Raw genomic sequence first — 20,550 nt, forward strand, 5'->3', positions numbered from 1 at the left:
GTAGAATTACAATGGCAGATGTAGTCTGCCGTGGTTTCAGTATCGTGACATCTTCCAAACCACATACACTCTAAGGTGTCCTTTAATTCCCTGGGGAACCGTTGTTCGCCTGTAATTCTGCGGGAGAACATAGAGAGATTGGCTTAGTCGCATGCTTGCATATAGATAAAGCGACTGCTATCCTATCGTAAGCTTGCACATACGACGGGGTTGCTGGCAAGCCAAGAGAGAACGTGGCTGAAATGCCTCGAATGCATCAACGACATCAACACCAAGCTGATTAAATCTCTGGTAGGAAATGATCGTTGCGGAGGTGCTTGGCGCCTTTCTGCCGAATCATAATAAGCGACGACATTCCGCTGATCAGCCGATTTTAATTCCAGCATGTGTTACGCGAACTGGGACTAACATAGAGGAAATTGTATTTGTTAAATGAGAAGGAATTATTATAATCGATTATTAATAATATATCTATTATTATAGTTCTCTTGGCCCTACCTTGGTACAAGCCCTACAAAATTGGTATTAAATCTAAATATTTTTTTGATGTAGCATCGTACAACTGATATTCGATAGATATTTACAGATAGGCAAGGCACCGAAAAACAAGGGAAATCTCGAGGATCGTCAATTAAATGACTTGAAATATCGTAAATTATGTACGATCGATAAGGAGCGTGAAATTTTAGTTCAGAAACTACCATGGTCCGTTGACAATCTAATTCCATCGATGCTCTCTGTTATCTTTGATTGCCTGGATTTCGAGAATGGTAGATATCTAGATTGACTTAACCGCGCGTGTACGCACTGTCAACATGTTCTACATACTATTGTGCGTGTATATGCGTACAGATCGGCTTAATATTCGCTAAATGGGGTTGGAGGGACGAGTTCAACTGGGTCAATTCTGCCACGAAGTCGATCATGGCGAACGTTGCAAAATTACATGTCCGAAATACGACGTGGAAATTACTCCTGCAGGCATTACGATGTTTGCATCCACAAATGTGTACCAACATTTCATGTTCCACCGGTAAATTTACCCTGACGTTTTATGCTCGAATAGCGGTTATAATAATAAATCTGTTGCAGAAGATAATTTCTAACGAATTATGTAAATACCTAATAGTATACAGACGCGATTTTGTAATAGAATTTGTATTTCGTGGATATCGAAATTTTAGATACAAACGACATAGGCGATATTATTTTCAGTCGAAGAAGTATCTACTAAAATGCGAAATCTCTGGCTACATAGTAAACGATAATTTGTAGCAAAATTTTCATTTACATCTGTGTCAAGAATTAGTAGAAAATAAAAACATTACAGAACTGATGTAAAAACAAAATTTCATTTGGTTGGTCATTTAAACATTTGCGAATATGTGGCATTGTTATAACGTGAATACAATTTTCGCGTTTAAAATTTTAAAATAACACGATTAATGTCACTGTCTGCTCTCGTTTGTGAATTTTTTTAATTATTACAATTCATTGATCGAATTGTTACATCTTTATGCCTTTACTTACTTCGTTTCAATGTAATATCACAAGCTAAAAGTTGACAAACAATATGAACGTGTAGCCGATAAAACGTGGAAACCTCTCTTGAGGACCTGTGTCAGTTATCTGCGTTCACGGTGGACTGAGCGCCAATAATCTAAACATTCCCCGACATCAAACGGTTGATGATCGGTTTTAATCAGCCGCTAAGCAAACGTCAAATGGTCCAGGTTTGAAACTTTGTTTGTCTTCGCCACATTAAATAGCAAATAAAGGAACGTGACTTGTTTTTTTTCTTAAACATTAAGCCCTCTCTCTACAAACGGTTTTTGTCAATCGTTTTACTATAAAATGGCACATTGTATATTAAAGCGAAACATGGATAAATGGAACAGTCGAAAAAGAGAGTGCTTTTACTATACGAATTTAATTTTGGGTATAACGCCGTAAACACGGCCGATGACTCTAATATAGCTTTCAGGGAAGCTACATTAAAAGAACAAATAATCTGCTGTTAATGTGAAAATTTTCATTTGGAAAATGCAAATGAGTAATCAAAGATCAAATGTATATATGAATAACGCTCGACTATAGATTCTAATTAATATAATAGTTATAGCTTTATTTCGTGGTGGTTAATGTATATCAAACTTCAAATGTTCAACGCGATTGACAACAATTTTTGGTAAAATTCACAGTTATGAGTTACGAAATATTTTTTCGAGACGATAGAACGTGTAGGTATAAAAGGCAAATGTAAATGTCGGAAATGGTAGCAAATAAACAGCAGCGGAGACAAAACATGTATCACGGTGCTTTTCAATTCCCCTATGGTGTATTCTATATTCGAGAAGCTTCACAATTGAAATCGACTGAATCGCAAAATCTACCGATTATCAACACGCACTGCATGTTATTGAGTAGAACGCACTCGCAGAGTGGTTTAATATTCGTTGAATGGAGAGGTAGAAGCGGTTGAAATACGAGCTTCATGACATGCCTAAATTCGACAACGATTCGCGATATGAATCGTGCACGCCAGACATGCGACGTATGAATTAGAGCTAAATACTTTGAAAATTCTTTCGTATGATTTCGAGTTTCACACAATTCCCCGAGTAGTTAGGGTAACTGTACGCGTATATAAATTTACTCACTTGATGAATTAAATTTGACAATTTAAATCGAAGTGTTTTTCCTACGAGATGCTCGACTGTATCTCCAAATTTCCATACGAATTTTACCTTCTCATTTTATTGAAGTAATTTTATATTAATTGTTATCGAAAGTGAAAATAATTGTTCGCTCTCTCTATCACTTCCTGCAGTTATTTTCGAGCAGTCGATTTAGCTAAACGCCTAACAATTGGGAATCTATCTTCTTCCCGACACAATAGACGTTTACAGGTAAATATCCCTATTTGTCGATCATAGGGTATTAAGCATCGACTAGCCAGCTGCCTATATAGGCTGAATGTGTACGCAATCACATGCGCATCGATGCTAGCTTAATACTCAGAGTACGAGGGAGGTGGCGGTTCTGTTGAAGCCTAATGATATGTTTATGTCCCACTTAGCTCTGCTCGAGGAGCACGCGTTCAAACGCACACTCGCGCCATAAATATTAGCAGCTATGCCGTTCTAATTTGCAGTCTTGGAAATTCGTTGCATTTCAAATTTCACGCGTACCGCTGCTTTGCAAGGCAGAATGGATGGAAATGAAAGTGTAAAACTGTCCGTTAATGATCCTGCAAAGTGTGCACGGCCGAAACGCTCGTTCCGTTGAATTCCGAATCACTCCGTTGACTTTTTAAATTTCTTCTTTCGTATCGCCTTGCGAATCGAGGTTTCGTCAGAAGACTTCGAACCTCGAAGGGGATTTTATTTGGAAGGTTGCTACGCTTCTGGGAAAATGAGCCGTAGGTTATTCTTTTTAGTACAGGAGAAAGTTTATACCAAACACCGGTTTGTGGTTTGTAGTCGAAGCAAGAATGGAAAGTTTAATTGTTCTAAACAAGGTGTAGGGAAGGTCGATGGTGGTGGACCTTTAAAATTTCGTTAACAAGATAATTCCTGTTTGATTCAAAATAATAGTTTGTGGATATGAGTAAATATCGAAATGTCGGAGGAATTTTTCTTGATTTTTAAAGTTTAATATAAAAGAACCCAAATAGAATTCGGAAACCGTATTTCTGCATGGCCTTCCAAGCTGTTTCGATTAAAGATGTTTCGATTATACAATTCTTAGTAGATTACACTTTCATCATAGCAGTTACCTTGACGGAAGGAAAGCAATAAAATTTGTATAAGATTGTTAAAGAATGCGTCGTGTAAATTTAAATCCATCGGGTGTTAGAAACGAGTGTTCGATAATAAAATTTAGGTACTACAATAACGAAGTATAATTGTCAACAATCTTATTAGAACGTTCAATAAAGTTTCAACAGTCTACTGCGATTTTGTTTCTCCTAATAACTACGAAATGATAATCACTTTAACACGTTTTCATTGTTGACATATTACACGATTCCGTGCCACCTTAAGGCCATTTACACTGCTTAACAATCCTTGAATATAGAACAAGTTGTAATGCCGCTTGCCCCTTACTTTCCACATTCGGCTCTGCTATACAGATTGTTTCCTGTTCCAAAATTTAACACAGTACGATGAGAGAGCTTATTGAAATTCTAGCCAGAACGTTCTCCGCATTCATTGATAAACTTCACACGACGCTGCATTTTGCATCGTTGAACAGTGGATGCAGCTTAAATAACAAATTTATGTAAAAAGAAATACTTTTTATGAACTTTGAGTTGTTAGAAGAAATAGGCGAAGAAATTACTAAATTCTTTAATTTTGAACCCTTGAAGATTTGAATCCTTTCACGGCGTAAGTCATAAACAAGAACATTAATCGTGTCTTTCGTTGGTTAAAAAGGCTTCCCAATTTTCAAAATTTTAATTAAATATTTTTTGTTATAATTTTATACTAAAGAATAGTATCCCTCGGTACTAGGAAGTAATTTTTAATTAAACGAAAGCATTGGAGCGAAAAAATTCCGTATACGTAACAGAGTTAATCCAAACTAGATAATCGCCTGAAAGAGTAAAAGAATGTAAAATTGTCAAATATAAGCGCAAGAGGGAGATCGCGAAAACTGAATATGAACAACTTCAAACGTGAAAAAACATGATCAGGATATTCACTCGCCTAACTTTAATAAAGAAAATAAAACTAAGTAAAATTCTTCTACCAAAAATATGCGAATTACAAAACCGATTATTGCAAATATTCAAAGTAATTACGAATAAGTAATTCCAAGAAGCATCGACAAGCGTTCTCCTTGGACATTCCATGTATACGATACACCACACGATATACTGTTGCCGCTAATGTTTGGTTGAGATTTGCATATGTCTGTCTGGCCTATCCATTCCTCGGTACGCCAGTGTGTCTCACCTTGTTGTCCCTCGACGTGTATACGACCGGTTAGATCCGACTCCCGTACTTCTGTATCGGGAGTAGACGCTATTATACACACAGCCGGCGAACAAGTGACTCACAGCGCACGCGTGTGTACCAGGATGATCGCCCATTATCTCGTCCGAAATAGGGTATTGTGCCAAGAGCCTGTTCCTCTGCAAGCTTTCCTCCACTTGCCAACCAGTGCAGACATCGCGCGTTCCTTTAGCCGACCAACTTACAAAATCTAATCACCAGGTTACCAAGACAAAGCGGCGGGTTCGATCAGGCTATACCGGAGGCTTAAGTAGCGACTCTCCTCTCCCCCCCCTCTCTCTCTCTCTCTCGGTGCTGACAGGGTTTATCGATATTGTTTCGACGAGGACGATTCTCGGGGCGGTAAATTTCGCCACTATGCTTCCGACTTCTATGGAATTGAAATACGACGAGCAGAGACGGCGATCTGGCTCGTCACATTCGAGTCCGAGCTTCTTTTGGCAAAGAACTCGCTCGGTAGAGATGGTTCGAGGATAGCTCGAGGGTTAGAGCTCGTTTGTATGGTGATCGAAAGCGGTAAGGAGCGCAGGATGGTTAGTTGCGATTGTTGGTACGGCTTCGCGATGCGAGAATTTTAGCATCTGAATGTTTGAAATCGTTGCGGAAGAGTTTCGACTAGTTAGCGTATTATCTGACGCGTTTGTTACCGAAAGGAAGATAGTAGAGAAGAAGAATCGACGTTGATGAAGAATTTGGACATGTGTCTATTATGCTTCACGCCTCATTGTCGTAAAGATGATACGTACCTCGTAGAAAATTAAGTTCCGAAACGTGAAAGGTGGTAGCTTAAAAAGAAGCTTTATTTAATGGGAGAAATTGAGAAAAACGAGATTTACTCGCAATGAAGATCAAAAATCCGCAGAAAATACATTGGAATGCAGGCTTCGTTTACATTCACGTCAAATCTGCATTCTATCAAGTTCCGAGCTGAAACTAATCAAACCAGTTCCAAAATTCCGACCCTAAACGCGAGATTGCGAGTCAGACGAAGAATGTGATCAAGCACGGACACGTTTTTTCCACGCAGGCGAACCCGGTGGAACCAGTCGAAACCAAAATCGGTAACGAGAAATGCAGAGATCCGTGAACGGATTCTGTTGACGTCAGTGAGGCTAGCAAGCACGCGATGCCCGTCAATGAGATCCTTCCTGCGGGAAATTCGGTTCTCCCGGTCCGTTGGTTGATGTATGCAAATGGAACCCGCGTTGTAACTACAAAATTTCTAGTCGTCGCTGACTCCACCTGGTCGCGAAGTGCACGCGGCCACGAGGATTATACCAACGAAAAAGCTGTTCCCTGAGCGACTTCTCTCTCTGTCTGTCATTCCATCACTCCCGCCTTTCTATCTCTCTCTCTCTCTCTCTCTCCCCCTATCTTTCTCTGTTAGTTCCTCTCGGTACGTAGTCAACGTGTGCTAGTTTCATTACTTGATTTGATCCGGTGGACTGGCCCGTGACAAGCGCGCCAGCGTGAAACGGCTCCAGGACGATGCAGTGGATAAGGGAATTGTGTTTACTCGTAGTTTGCATACTAGTTACCGCGTTTGCCACCCACTTTACGCATAACAGGCCCGTAAACATCTTCAACCGAGGGGCCACTTGAAAGTACTAGTCCCTTTGTCCGCGTTTCCTTTGCACCCCCGGCCACTTCCTTCCATTCTTTAACTCGCCGCGTTCTAACTCTGTCTCCTGCGCTTTCTCTCTATTCTATTCGCGTTAACTATTGTTTCGAGTCATCCTTTGTCGCTGTTCGCAATCGCTCGCTATGCATTCCACCAGGACAGGATGCTGGCTGGATTTAGATCGCAACTGCGGGGAATTATGTTTAACCATGCTTGACAAGAGCAAATGTCTCGTTATCGACTTTTCGCGATCGCGAAATTTTTTCTTTGGATTTCTAAAAACAGGCTATTAAACAATATATTTTCACATTTACTACGTATATTAGGACTTTCGTAATTTAAATAATACCTGCTATTAAAATCATTTTTAAGTAACTGAATCGTGGAGGTGAAATACGAAATGTAGATGTAGAAAAACGAATGTTTAGTCAAGAATCCTAAAGAATACGCAAAAATATATTTTTGCTATAATCACTTTCTCAAAAAGAAGTGTTTCGAAACGATTTTTCGATAATACTCTTGGATTTGAAATTGCACTGCCAACACAAATGAGAAATAATACAGATAAAAAAAAAGAAAATGTAAAATATACTCAGACTTTCCAGTTCACGGCATACCCACGCGTAATCCGATTTCAACGGATAACAATTTAACGTTTCACGTTTCATCCATTTTCGACTCCGTTTTCAACGATCTCGAGCATATAATAAACAACTGCCTCCGTCTTTCCTCTGTATCTCTGTTTCGTCAAATATTATTTCCAACGAAAGTTCGATGAAACACCATGGAGTGGATAAAGAGCGAAACGAAACGGAACGGAATGGCCAGGGTTCGTTCGGGTGCTAACGTTAAAACTTTTGATATTTGCATTTAATTTGGCGACCGCTATATTTTCATTTAAAATGGGTTCCTGGCTACGATACGTGGTTACAGCCCAGTGTAATTTCATTGTATGTCAAGTCCATTTAGAGCGACCGGTTGTTTTTGCTTGCAGGTAATAAATTCCAGTCGAACCTCAGCGAGATCGGCAAGTCTGAGCAAAAATCGAGCGACCTAGATAGGAAAAGAAACTACAATTGGACCCCAGACAGCGGTAAGCTCTGTTGTTACGTGCAACAATTGCGAAGTAATTTAAAACGAGACAACCTGACAAACACGGCTAACATTCTCTCCACTTTCTTGTTTCCTGGTTTCTTTTCTTCGAGCATCGACGATAGCAGTGCTTGACATTGACTTTCTCGACCATGTACGCCATCGTATTTGTAACGCATCGTATAGTGCATGATTTCTTATTATTTGGTTTAAACGAGGAAATGGACTTGCATGTAAATGGTACTTTCATTGACCGGGATTTATACGATTAATATCGTCGGAACTGTTAAACCTGAATTTCGTGTTGAAGGGTTATCGTTTCTCGAAGCTTTTGTCGGGAATTCGCTCGGGATTAAGTTCCTGTTGAAGTTATCGTTCTTGTTGGATTAAGTTCTTACAAAGCAAAACGGGAATGAAATTTTGTGTCATACAACTTTAGGTGGTTTTATTTTTTACGAGGAAGTTACTCACCTCTTTAAAGTTTAATTCTGATCAAAGTTTTTAAAGAATATTTAAAAGTCCTATTATAAGCGTAAAAAATTATAATTATCTAGGAATTAGAAACATCTACGAGTAATCCTGTATCATTCACTATAAGCAAAAGAAAATTTTCGAAGAAAATTTCCATTCGCACGATAATTACAACGTGGCAAGCTAGTCCAGGCCACTGGCAATTTCTCACCACGATAAAGAATCATTCCATTCAAAAGTATTCAATGCCCAATCAACATTTACCCAAGCAGACATTGCCAATATTATTGAAAGAAATCGTCGACTTTCTCGATACAACCAAGAATACCCGAACGACAATAAGAACGACGATGGCATCAGTGAACGAACGACAAACAGCGTCTCGCCGATCGGGAATTCTTCCTTGGCTGCTCATTAATGGACAAAGTCGTTCGATGTCTCCGTTTCCAAGTCAGAAAAATTAATAATAACCTCGAAGACCGATATCGGACGAGTTTGCCGGATGAGCCGAGACGAGAGAAGCCGAACCGAGAGGAGCCGGTTCATGTCAAAATCGAAGCCTGATATCAGCCATAGTCGAACCTATTGAAATCTAACTTGAATAGTGGCCGACGTGGCAAATGAGTGGGCCGAAGGAAACAAAACCTCCGCAGCTCTTTTGCGAAGTTGCGGTTTATCCGGCATTTCGTGGCGCTACAGTGGCATTTAAACGACAGAGGCTGGAACATCGGCTGCGGGTCAAGCTTAGCACCAGCTAGAATTCCTCGAGGCCTGCGGCATTATTGAAATATTTCTTTCCGAACCGGTACTTGCAATTCCTCGGTCCAGGCTATCTTTCCATCTCGATCCAACCTGCTCTCTTTTAGAATGGACAGAGAGAAGTCGCCCTCCCCTTCCACTATCGATACAGCCGGTCTCTGCTCGCTCTCTGCAGCGGTGGTTTCTTTTTAAAAGGAATTTGCATAATGGGAAAGTGTGAAAATCCGTTTTCTCCGCGGGCTCGATCTCGATAGTCCCGTGGAAGTAGGTAATTTCGTTGGAGGAAAGCTAGAGGACGAAAAAGTGGAAAGAAAAGAGTGGAAAAAGAAGAAAGAGAGTAGAGAACGACGGGAACGCGGCTGTGGAACCGCGTCGCACAAGCTTCCACAACTTGATAAGTACTTCTAGTTCCTTGGTAGCTCGGGAACCTCGTTGTATCGAAGGTCGAACGCGACACCCTCCTCTCCCAGTCTACCTTTACGTTAAATTCGTTTTCGAACTGCGAGTCAGAGCCAAACGATATCGAGCTGTTCCGAACTGTCTCGCGCAGCAATCGTCCAACCATAATACCTTGCTAGTTTCTAAAGACGAAGGTTTCATCCAGCCGGTTCTCAGCGCTTTATTAGATTTCCTTATGCATTCGATTTCGTTAAACAAGTCTTTTAATAGACTCCTTATCGCGAATTTGAATGAACGGTTTACTTTTTCGTTTCTCCTATACCATATATAATAACTTACGTAATGGAAAAACCATGCATAACCACTGCCACGACGAAGATAAGAAGACAAGTATCATTATCTTAGCATATGTATATAGCTGTGCAGATATATAAATTTGATTAAAAAACGGAGCAAGACCTTTCGATAATATTTTACTCTTGTACCTAGAGTATACGAAATAAAATTGTTACGGATAGAATATTCTGTGCACAGCTATTTTCATGATCAAGAGGATAACGTTGTAACAAAAGCGTTAAAAAAGAAAATCACAGTGGAAACAAAAGAGTACTTGGTATGAAAAATTGAAGAGCGTCTAAAAAGAAATGCGATGCTAATAGATTTTTTTAAGCGTTATTTTTTCTATAAATATATTTCTCAAGTCTGTTGAAATATATAGAAGCATATGAAAATCAGTGGAGTAATTGTCATAGATAACTTATTAATTCGCGCGTTGTAAAATTAATAATAAAATCGGAAAAATATTTAAAATAATTGAACAAAAATGTTCGTCATTTAAATTCCAATGTAAAAATACAACAAATTTAAACGACCAGAAGTACGAGAAACGCTACTCATGAATTATCTATCTGATCGCAGGAAACTCGTGTTTCAAATGAAATGGTTAGCGGCATAAAAAAACACACCGAACAGACAAAACGAAAATGTAGAATGGATACGTTAGATTGGAACGAAATGTACAAAATCAACATCGTTTCGTTTATTGACAGTAGTCGTCGAGCTCATTGTTGCTCCAGCCTTTTCCTGCTTGCTAGTGTTCAAAACATTGTTTTTACCATTTTAGCCAAAATTATCGTTGTTCTGTCGTAAATTCAATTGAATCGACACGAGTAAATACAGCTTATAATTTCAACATTTTTTTAAACAGAATATTAACATTTCTCGATATAATATATTGCCAGGCTCCTCCGTATTCAAAATATATATAAAACGAACAATGACATGACTGCATTAGTTTTGAGTAACAAGACAATGTGATTATATTTACCGCATATAATACTCAGCATGTGCGTGTCTATTTATGAATAAATACAGTTTAATATCTTTTTCAGTCTTTTTTAAAATCCCACTGACTATCATTTCAATAATTTTCTAATTACAGACTGTTCAAATAAAGCAGGAATTTTAGACTACTGATATTTGAATAATAGTACACAACTTTACAGTATTAAAAAATAGATTACTTATTAATCACAAACGACTGACACGAACCTGTCTCAATCAGTTCGTATCAACTGCTTTTTCAACCGTTACTTTCGAAACGATTAGACTTGCATTCTCAAAGATGCAATTCTTCAACAAGCATACACCACTAAAAATCGCGCATATTACCATTAAAAAAAAGGCGTGGCTCGATTGGCGGCGCGGGAAAGAAGGAGGCCGCCGCGCTGCGGCGAAAACCGCAAAACCACGTTGTAAAAAGTCGACGAAGAAAAACAGAGAGGCGAGGCTTGGCAGAGAAAACGCCGGTGCAAAACCGATGAAATGAGGAACCGTCCCAAGAGGGATCCAAAAGGAAAAGGAGATAGGAGAAACGAAGAAACGTCAACGTGGTGACTGCCGAGTAGTCCGAGAAACAAACGGAAAATGAACAGAAGAGAGCCTGGTCGGGGGATGATTGGGGCGAGGGCCCAGCGAGTTGTTTCTGATTTGTAATTAGAGATGAGTGGGACCAGAGGAATACATCTCCCTCGAAGCGAGTAATGGCTGAGAGTATGGGCCAGGCCAACCGGAAGAATAACCAACTTCCCCTCCCTTGTTTGCCTCTCTTCGTCCACTTGGGCTCGTCTGCTTTTTCCTGTCCGTTTGCCAGTACTCATCCTTCATCGTTGGCGTCTCGTCTCGCCAGAAAAGATGATTCTTCGCAGCCCGTCTTTCCGCCGGAACAACGGCCGGATATTTTCAACGAGAATTTCTTGATTGTCGAGCAACCCTTTTGGGGTAACTGACGCGATTTTTACGGTCCCGATCCACGCCCGCCTACCCGATTTCCTGCGGTTCCTATCTCTTCCTCGGTCGTTTTAATACATCGAGAACGGTGAGCTAGGCGTTGCTTCCTTCTTCTTGCTTATTTCTTTTTTTTTCACTTTCTTACTTTTCATGGGTAATTAGATAAAGAACAGGAAGCTTCTATTTTAATAATTGCCAGATTTGCGTGGAAAGATAGCATGATACTTGATTATTCGTAAAACCTTTATCTTCACTTCCCTAAGAAATCTAGAAACATATCGGACTAAATATATAGCAGAAAACAATGAAAACACCGAACTTTCGTCTGGCCACGTCTTATAATCTCTATCTTAAACGAGAAGAATTGCAAAAGATTTCTAAAAATGAATATCTTACTTTACTTTTCTTTCCATTTATTCCTGTAGAAGTTTCTAACGATATCTACATTCTATTTTCAGACTCAGCCGTCAACATGACAACGACTGGACTGCTTCTGATGATCGCTCTGATCGTGGTATCGATCATTCGATAAGCAAATAGAAATAGACGCGTCGGACGTCGATCATCTGGATTTCATTCGCGAAATATAAAAGAATAAGAAGTCAGAAACCAATACCACTGTCAGAAAGACACAGATGGCACACGACAACACCAGCACACATATATACACATACATGAGAAAGAAGGAAGAATGACTGAGTAGTTAGTGTCATATTAAAACACGAATGGGGAAAAAGATTAATAATAAGAATAATAATTACGCGTGCCAAGTCAGTGTAGCGCAGTGTCCAAGAAGACAAATGAGACGAGAAATCGTGCAATAGGAAATGAATATCTATTGATTAATCGATATGCACGAAACATGAAAGGTAAAGAAGGGTGGGCAAATCACAAAGTGCAACGACTATCGCTTTCAGTGTAACATATTGTATAACGCCAAATGTCACCACGAAGAACGCGCCAACGATCTCGAACTCCGCTGAAAGTCTACAACCTGTTCGGGTTCAAAACTAATCTCGCGGAATTCTATTTTAGAATTTCTTTACTTGAACCTGACTTTATTTTTATTCCATACCAGAATAAAACTGATTTTCTTAAAGTTAATATTTCGTCTTCCGAATCAGCAACTTCAAAATTATTTTCATAATCGATGTTTCCTTCTGTACTGATAACAAAAGAACAAAGACCAGTGATGCAAGCGTAAACTGTCCCCGCCATCGATTTCGTTCTTCTATTTTTCCTCCTTCAATGATTCTCTCCCCCTCTTTATTCTGCCTGCGAAGTGTTCCTTCTCCACCATCCCTTACCTCAGTTTTTCTCTTTTCTTTCTAACAGCCGTTCCTTACACCAAATCGCGGATCCCATCTGGATAGTTGAGATTAAAACGTCAGATTCGGCATAGAGGACGTTCTTCCATGAAAAAAGAAAGAAAAAAAAAAGAAATGGAGAGTACAAACGTCAAACGAACATCAAAGATAGAGGAATATTAAAGACGGAATATTATTAATTGAAAATATCTTAAGTTCCAAGGATAGAATACTCACCGATAATATTTTTGTTACATTCTGGTCACATATTCTTCTTATCTTAGAATTTGTTTATTAAGTTTTGAATACATTTTATTGATTATCATTTAATTCATTTTTCATAAACACAATTAGTAAACAATTAAGTTTTTGCACTCGCACAGGTTCGACGATGTAATTTTAGAATAAATTAAACCGGGGATCTGCGATTACCAAGGAATTAATTAAACGAAGGAAAAGAAAAAAAAAAGAGAAAAGCGACGCACCGAGGCATTTTTTTCGTCATAATTAAATTTCGTTGAGGTGTCCACGTTGACCAGACAGCTGCTCAAATTCTACGTATAGTATCGAGATGAAAGGAATATCGAAACGCTTAAAACGGAAAAAAAAATGAAAAACAGAGTATATATAAATAACGTGTAGGTATCGATTAAGCGATGATGAAAACGTTTAGACATAAAGAAATTTTATTCTTACTGCCGGAGCTTCATTAGTTTTGCATTAGGACGTAAAGCGTTTTTATCGAATCCTAAAAACACCAAAACCCTTTCACGAATAATTTTGCAGGTTTATCGATGACGAGAAATACCACTCACAAAATTTCGATTTCAAACCAGCTTTAACCATTGATTGTAATCACGAACGTTAATTTTGACGATTTACGTTCGAAAAAGAAATGAAAATAAAATATAAAATAATGTTGCTGCCTGCTGGAGCAATTTTTACAATGGAAATTAATAACGTAAAATAAAAGGTATCGTGCGGAACCTTTTAATCGATTTTAATCCATCAAGGGCACTACAACCTCGAATACCCGGAAACGCAAATTAACTGTAATTCCGCACGCATTAAAATACCTCTGAAAAAGACCTTTTCGAGGAATAGGTATGTATCGGTATTTCAATGAAAAGAAAAATAGCTAAATAATAACTGTGAGTAGGAATGAAAATTCCGTTTCAATTACATAGAGAGATCACATATTTCGAAATTCAAATGGTTTTTAATTCTATTTAATTGTAAAGATAATCAAAAGCATACACGATGTACATCTGGAGTACTGCAAAAATTTCTTCAATAATAAATTCCTAATATTAGGTTGTCGGAAAAGTTTCTTTCGTTTTATGAGAAAATAATAGACGCACAACGTTTTTTGTTTTATATTATTTTGTCGAGCTACGTACGACCCATTTTGTTCTGTTGAGATAAACACCGCGACATTTCACAGACTTGGTTTCAAGTTTGTATGAAAGTGCATCGTTATAAAAAACACATTTGCGAAAGAAACACACTTTCCGGACAACCTAACAGTATAGTTGAGTTTCTTTTAAAGAATTTAACTACATAAATAAATAACCTTAACTTACCAGATAACGTAAATTAGAGCAGAAAATCGATTGAAAAATTAAACGAGATTCTATGATAGTTCCATCGAACGAAATATCTTTCACAAATCCTCGTATATTACGAATCAAGAACAACATTGATAAAGTCGCGTCATACAGACATAACCCTCCGTTAATTCATCACGCGATTAATTTATTCACCTGTTAATTAACGAGGTTCGGAATTTCTCTGTAAACGCGCAACACCGCTGCGGGACTGCGCTAGTTTAAAGCGGACTTCGAACTACTTAGGAATATCCATTATTCAGCGTACATCTTGTTTAAAGCAACAGGTTCGAGAGTCCCGTAGCTCGACGCGAACGGGTTAAAGCCCATGATGGATTAAAGAAGGGTAGCTCAAGGATTATGCTGACTTACTATCGGCAGATCTTTAAATTTCGTCATCAACTCAATGTATCGAGCTGCTTTCCAAACAATGAAACTCAATTTCGAATATTCGTGCTTCTATCTTCTCTTCTAACTAAACAATTTCGTAATTTCTGTGTAGAAATTGTACACACGTGGAAAATATACAATACAATAGTAGAGCTGATAGACGAAACTCTTTGTATATAATACTTTTCAGCAATTAAAAGTACAGCTAAATTATTATCTTTGTTGATATAAAAAAACAGCGCGAAAGGGAGAAAATATTTTTGAGAAAAATTTGAAGAAACTGTTCCGAAGATAAATAATACTTTTCATTTGTAACGAATAAACGAATGTAGATAGCACGCGTTGAAGTTCACTTTTTCTTTCTAGAGGTCTCTATCGAACTGCGGCAGGTTTACTTTTCACGCAAGAATATTTTGATCGAAACAGAGCGTTGTAATCTCTTGAATAGTTTGTATTGTTATTACGAGCCTCCGTGTGTCGATAAAAATTGAGAAAACTACCGACATTCCGATTGCAGATTACGAAATCCCACCCAAAGTATCACGCGAAATAAACATTATAGAATTCAAGTAGAATATATGCAATAAACACTGAACTGTGCTGATATTGCAGTTTTATTCTTATAATAATATTTATGGACGATTATCAATTATCATTTCAACCATTTTATTTTTAAACAACTCACCTCTTCTTGTCGAATTCAATTGCTTCGAAGAATCCGAAAGGAACGCGAAGTTTCAGTTAATTCGAATTATCTTCCGTTCATCCTGTTTCGATTTTCAGTGTAATTTCACATATTGAACGAGCACTTCATAATTAACGCAGTTCAGCTCGCGGCGAGAAAGAAGAAGCGTGATTTCGCGCCCTGTATTCCTCTTGAACTAATTTCTACAGATACAGAGAACGATGGCGCATACTATACATTATACGAATATCGGCCTGAGTATAATAACGTTCGACTCGTCATGCTGGCGGATCCTGTAAATACGAGTACATAGACTAAATAAGTAAATAGACACGGGAAGAGAGGAACGAAACGAAGAGTCCTCGCGATGCTGTTGAATTCGTGACCATTTTATTCGTGCCTCGAGAGTTTACTTCGAGAAACATGGAAAACTGTCGAGAATTTTCTTGTATCGCGACAACTTTTTGTTCTGGTTTGCACTGAATTTAGAGTAAATATACCGGGGCGTTCGTTTAGGAATTGAGTTATGGTCGCCCTCGTACAAGCGAAATGATGCAAGTGACTTGAATTCGATTGTTCTTCGCTTAAAGTACATTGTTAAATGTGAAAATCTAAGTGATATGTAGTTTTCTATAACTGAACAAGAAATAAAATATGGAAGCATCTTTAAAATATCGATAATTATAATTGTATAATTATGAATCTGTCTAGAGAAAACAATAATCGACTATCAACGCGAATAAATATTGCGATTGTCATTTCATGTGGGGTAAAAAGCTACTCCTTTACAATTATTTCTCAAAGAAAAGATGTTTCGTCAAAATAAAAAGTTAAAAGTTTCATGGCGATGAACGTATCATAAATCAACCAAAGTATTTGGAACTAATTAAATATTATTTCAAATTGTGCTGTGAATTTTGAAATGAGATACATTCGTAACTTCTTATGCGTACATACAGTTTACAAATTCATAAGTAACTTTCGTAATAGACTTTTGAAAAATAGTTAAATAACGTAAAAAGAACATTTACCAATCTTATCAAGCTTATCTACATTTCCATTGTCCCAAAAACATTCTGAAAGAGGAACTTGCATTGCAGCATTTACATAAACTCTGAACTCTGTAACTTTCGAACTTGAGAACTGACGAACTTCAAATTCAGAAATTCTTCAAGTTAATGAACTTAATGCTGCTTAAAAATTTCAAAAGTTTGCGTTCCTACCTTCCACATTGATGCACATGTCGATGAAAGTGAATCCAAGAAAAGAATTACGAAAAATGTAATAAAACCTAATGCGTCGTAAAGAAAAGCAAAACGTCGTGCGACTTCGCAAAAATAGAAAAGAACATTATACGGAATTATTTTATGAAGTGGAACAACATAGAAGCGTACGTATACATGTAGATAGTAGAATTTAAAAATGTCATCAAGGCTGAATTTATTTTTAAACATGTAACTAAAAAAGTATCCGAAACTGCAACGTAGCTATTAAAAGTAGCTTACAGCCCAAAAATACACGATTTCCACTCGAATGTAAATACATGTCCTTTGGATTTTCATGATTGAAGAAAATACTTCGACGAGAAACAATCCAATTCCAGACTCTTGAATCGCATCCTTTGCAAGATGCTTTCGTTCGGTCGTTCAATTTTGCCGGATTTTATACGGCTGTTGTGAACAAGCGTGTGTGTCAGGGAGGAAATAATACCATAGGGGAATATTTTGACCTTAGCATGTAACGTGTAACGAAATCGACGCGAAGAACGGTCGTCTTAGCGGTTAAGTTATTTTAAGTGGTCGGTCGCATCGTTTTCGCTCGAAGCTCGATAAGAAGCTCTAAATCTAAGTTAATTTAAAATTAAACGAAAACTCAACACGGTATTTTGTCAGGGTAACGTCGGAAACGGAAGTTTGTACATCGAACTTCTCTCCTTTCGCTTGAACTCATTATGCTAGATGTATTAATTAGTCCGCTCCTCCATATATATGTTTCTAAAACGGTTAGCAGAATCGAAAGAAATTGTACCTACTAACAATTGTTGTTTAGTTAAGCATTTTACGACCTAGTATTATTATTCCCCGAAAAATAACTTTAACAAAATAAGTGGATTGTATTTATTTATTATATTTTATAGAAAATCAATAATAAATATTTGTATTTGTTTAATCGTAACTATTAGCAATTTATACATAACTATTTTCTAGAAAACGTAAAGACTGTGATTGTTTCGCAATTTAAGAGGTCGAACGTGTAGTTAGTTGACTGAATAAATTTTTAAGCGGAAGGATAAAAGCCATGTACAATTTTTCCAGATCTGATACTCGAGACGTGCTTCTTTCGAATTTCGAGACAAAAAGATACTGTCGAAACTTGCGAATGCATAAAACGAATTAAACGCGAAGATATATATGTATACATAACACAGAATATAAATATATAAATATATAAATATAAATATACGAATTAAGAGGGACTATTGAGTAATGATATATCATATATATATGTATATATATATATATATATGTATATATATATATATATGTATATATATATATATATATATTGTATGTTACATGATATATTATTATAATATTATTATGCTTTGCGCCGTTGAGTTGAATGTTGTTATTTACATGAGAAAAGAAATGAGAGAAGTTCTTATGGATACACTCGACATATGTAATAAAATGTGGGCGAAGTAATTGCCCTGAAAAAGATCGTGTGTTATTTTTTACCTGTTATTTTTTCATCATTAATACTATATTTAACCTTTGGATATTTTCAATACACCTTCGAGAAATGCTTTTACAAATCCCTTTTTCTTTATACGTTCAATCTTCGATGTTTTGTAAGAACATCTTGATCAGAGAGAACACAATCAACTTCCGTAATTATCGGGGCTAAAATTTTATTTATCGCAAAGAGAAAGTTTGACTGAAGTTTTAGGTTGCGTTTGAAAATTCTATTTGCATTCGAAGCATCACCGGCAGCGAAAGCAGCGGATGCTGAGAAAATGAAATAATTAATTTCGTGATATTGCAGCAGCAGTGCCTACGTTGATTTGTATTTAACTGCTTTGCCACGTCAGCGAACATAAATCCTTAATTACTCCGTGCTTACGATCGTTGCTTCGCTTTCATGACATGCCGCTGATGCAGCGATAGAAAAATTTCAAACATGGAGAAATAATCAACATTGACATCAATTTCATCCTCTTAAAACGGAAATTTCTCACGTTACATTTATTTCGAAGATTCAGTTCGATACTATTATAACGAACATATCAACGAATAATTTTGCACGTAAAAATAATTTTAATAGTTTATATTATTATCCCTAACAAATTTTTTAATATTAGAATCGCATAAAACGGAAAAAAATTTCAGACTTCAAATATGTAATATATTCTGCTGAAAACAGTGTTTTGCTCGCCTCTTTTAGATAACAGTGAAAGTTAGAACATCGCGCAAATGTGACTGTATCTGTAAAAGTAAATTATGATTATGTACCGAAATGGTACATTAAATTTACGAGATATTAACTGGATTTTATTTTTGTTGACTCCGTTATTCCAGTAGTGATAGTAATGTTCCTTAAATATGTATAGAAATGATGTACATATCTTGATAGCGCAATAACGTCACCCTGCAAATACGTTTAGAATCGTACAATATTGATTAATTAAGGATATAATTTTCAAAAAAATAGTATTGCTGATATTTCATACATTTTAATACTATTTAAATGCAATTTCAATGATAAAAACTTAATTTTTGTTAAATGTAGAAGGAAGTTGGAAATATGTCCCACCGAATTCAAATAGAAACTGAAATGAATGTTCAAGTATATAATTTTTTGTTGTTGTACATATATTACATTTACAATTGACTCTGTTGAATCAACCTGCAAATTTGATAGTATGAATATCGTGTGTGTGTGTGTATAACACCCAATAGTGTTTCCACTGCATTTCCTTATTTTTCATTTCAGTAACTTGTATGGTTTCGTTCTCTTCAATTGTCTGACTCTTAAAATTTGTGTCAGGTGTTTAGCCAATTCGTTAGAACGTATCCCTAGTTTGTTACTATATGCTGTTGCAAATGTTTGAATCTGTTTGCTTTTACGTATTTTATTCCTAGATATTTATGGAGAGTTCCCCGCTGAGATACCGTGGGACAGCTGTTATTGTTCTTAAGGTTTGTTTTGAAATCTCTGTATAATATTCGTATTACAAATTTATGTTTCGATTTTATAAAATTCTACCAAATATAACGAATAATATTTTAATATACCTACATGAAGAAAGTTTAATATCATAAAATAACATCTCAATTCACAACCTGTTTCATAATATTGCATATTGAAGAAAATTACACTCATTAAATTTTTAATATTTTAACGTAATAACATTGAGTATTATAATCAATTCCATGATATTTTGATTTCATTAATTTACTAATTAACAAAGATAAAAGAAGAATATTTTTCGTACAAAAAGATCTAACAGTGCTAAATACGAAACAGCAAGATCTCCATTAACCTAATTAATAGATTGGAAGACAAACAAGTTAAATGCAGGCCCACCGAATAATCGAGACTTGGGGAAAATTGTACTACAAAGTCTCTTTACAGGCACTCGTATGATTAATTTTCGGTATTAATTTTGCACGACGTCATTCTGCAAATGATATACTACTCGTATTAATCCCGCCGTACGTAAAATTCTTAACGCTGTTTTTATTCTGCACATTGGTTTTAACAATATCATCTATTTCATTTTATACATTGCTGATACATATTTTTATCCTGTTAGTGATCCCTCAAAAATATCTTGACGAAAGGTTTAGGCAATCATCCATAGCCGTAACCGACGTATACATCGCATCGTTTTGCGTTATGACGCAAG

The 20,550-nt window shown here is 36.8% G+C and overlaps 1 protein-coding gene across 2 annotated transcripts in view; it reads left to right on the top strand.

Annotated features, from left to right (window-relative positions):
- Positions 1-18,361, top strand: part of LOC100651189 (lachesin) — a 262,370-nt gene extending 244,009 nt beyond the window's left edge. Inside the window, exons 10-11 of one of the 2 annotated variants that reach the window (XM_003393511.4) lie at positions 7,637-7,735; positions 12,111-18,361. In XM_003393511.4, the coding sequence (XP_003393559.1) occupies positions 7,637-7,735; positions 12,111-12,184 (173 nt within the window). In that variant the 3' untranslated portion in view covers positions 12,185-18,361. The remainder of the gene's footprint in view (positions 1-7,636; positions 7,736-12,110) is intronic. The other variant, XM_012314564.3, reaches the window with a different exon arrangement.
- Positions 18,362-20,550: the final 2,189 nt, after the last annotated feature.

This window comes from Bombus terrestris, chromosome 2, assembly GCF_910591885.1.
Source record: "Bombus terrestris chromosome 2, iyBomTerr1.2, whole genome shotgun sequence".
Taxonomy (NCBI): Eukaryota; Metazoa; Arthropoda; class Insecta; order Hymenoptera; family Apidae; genus Bombus; species Bombus terrestris.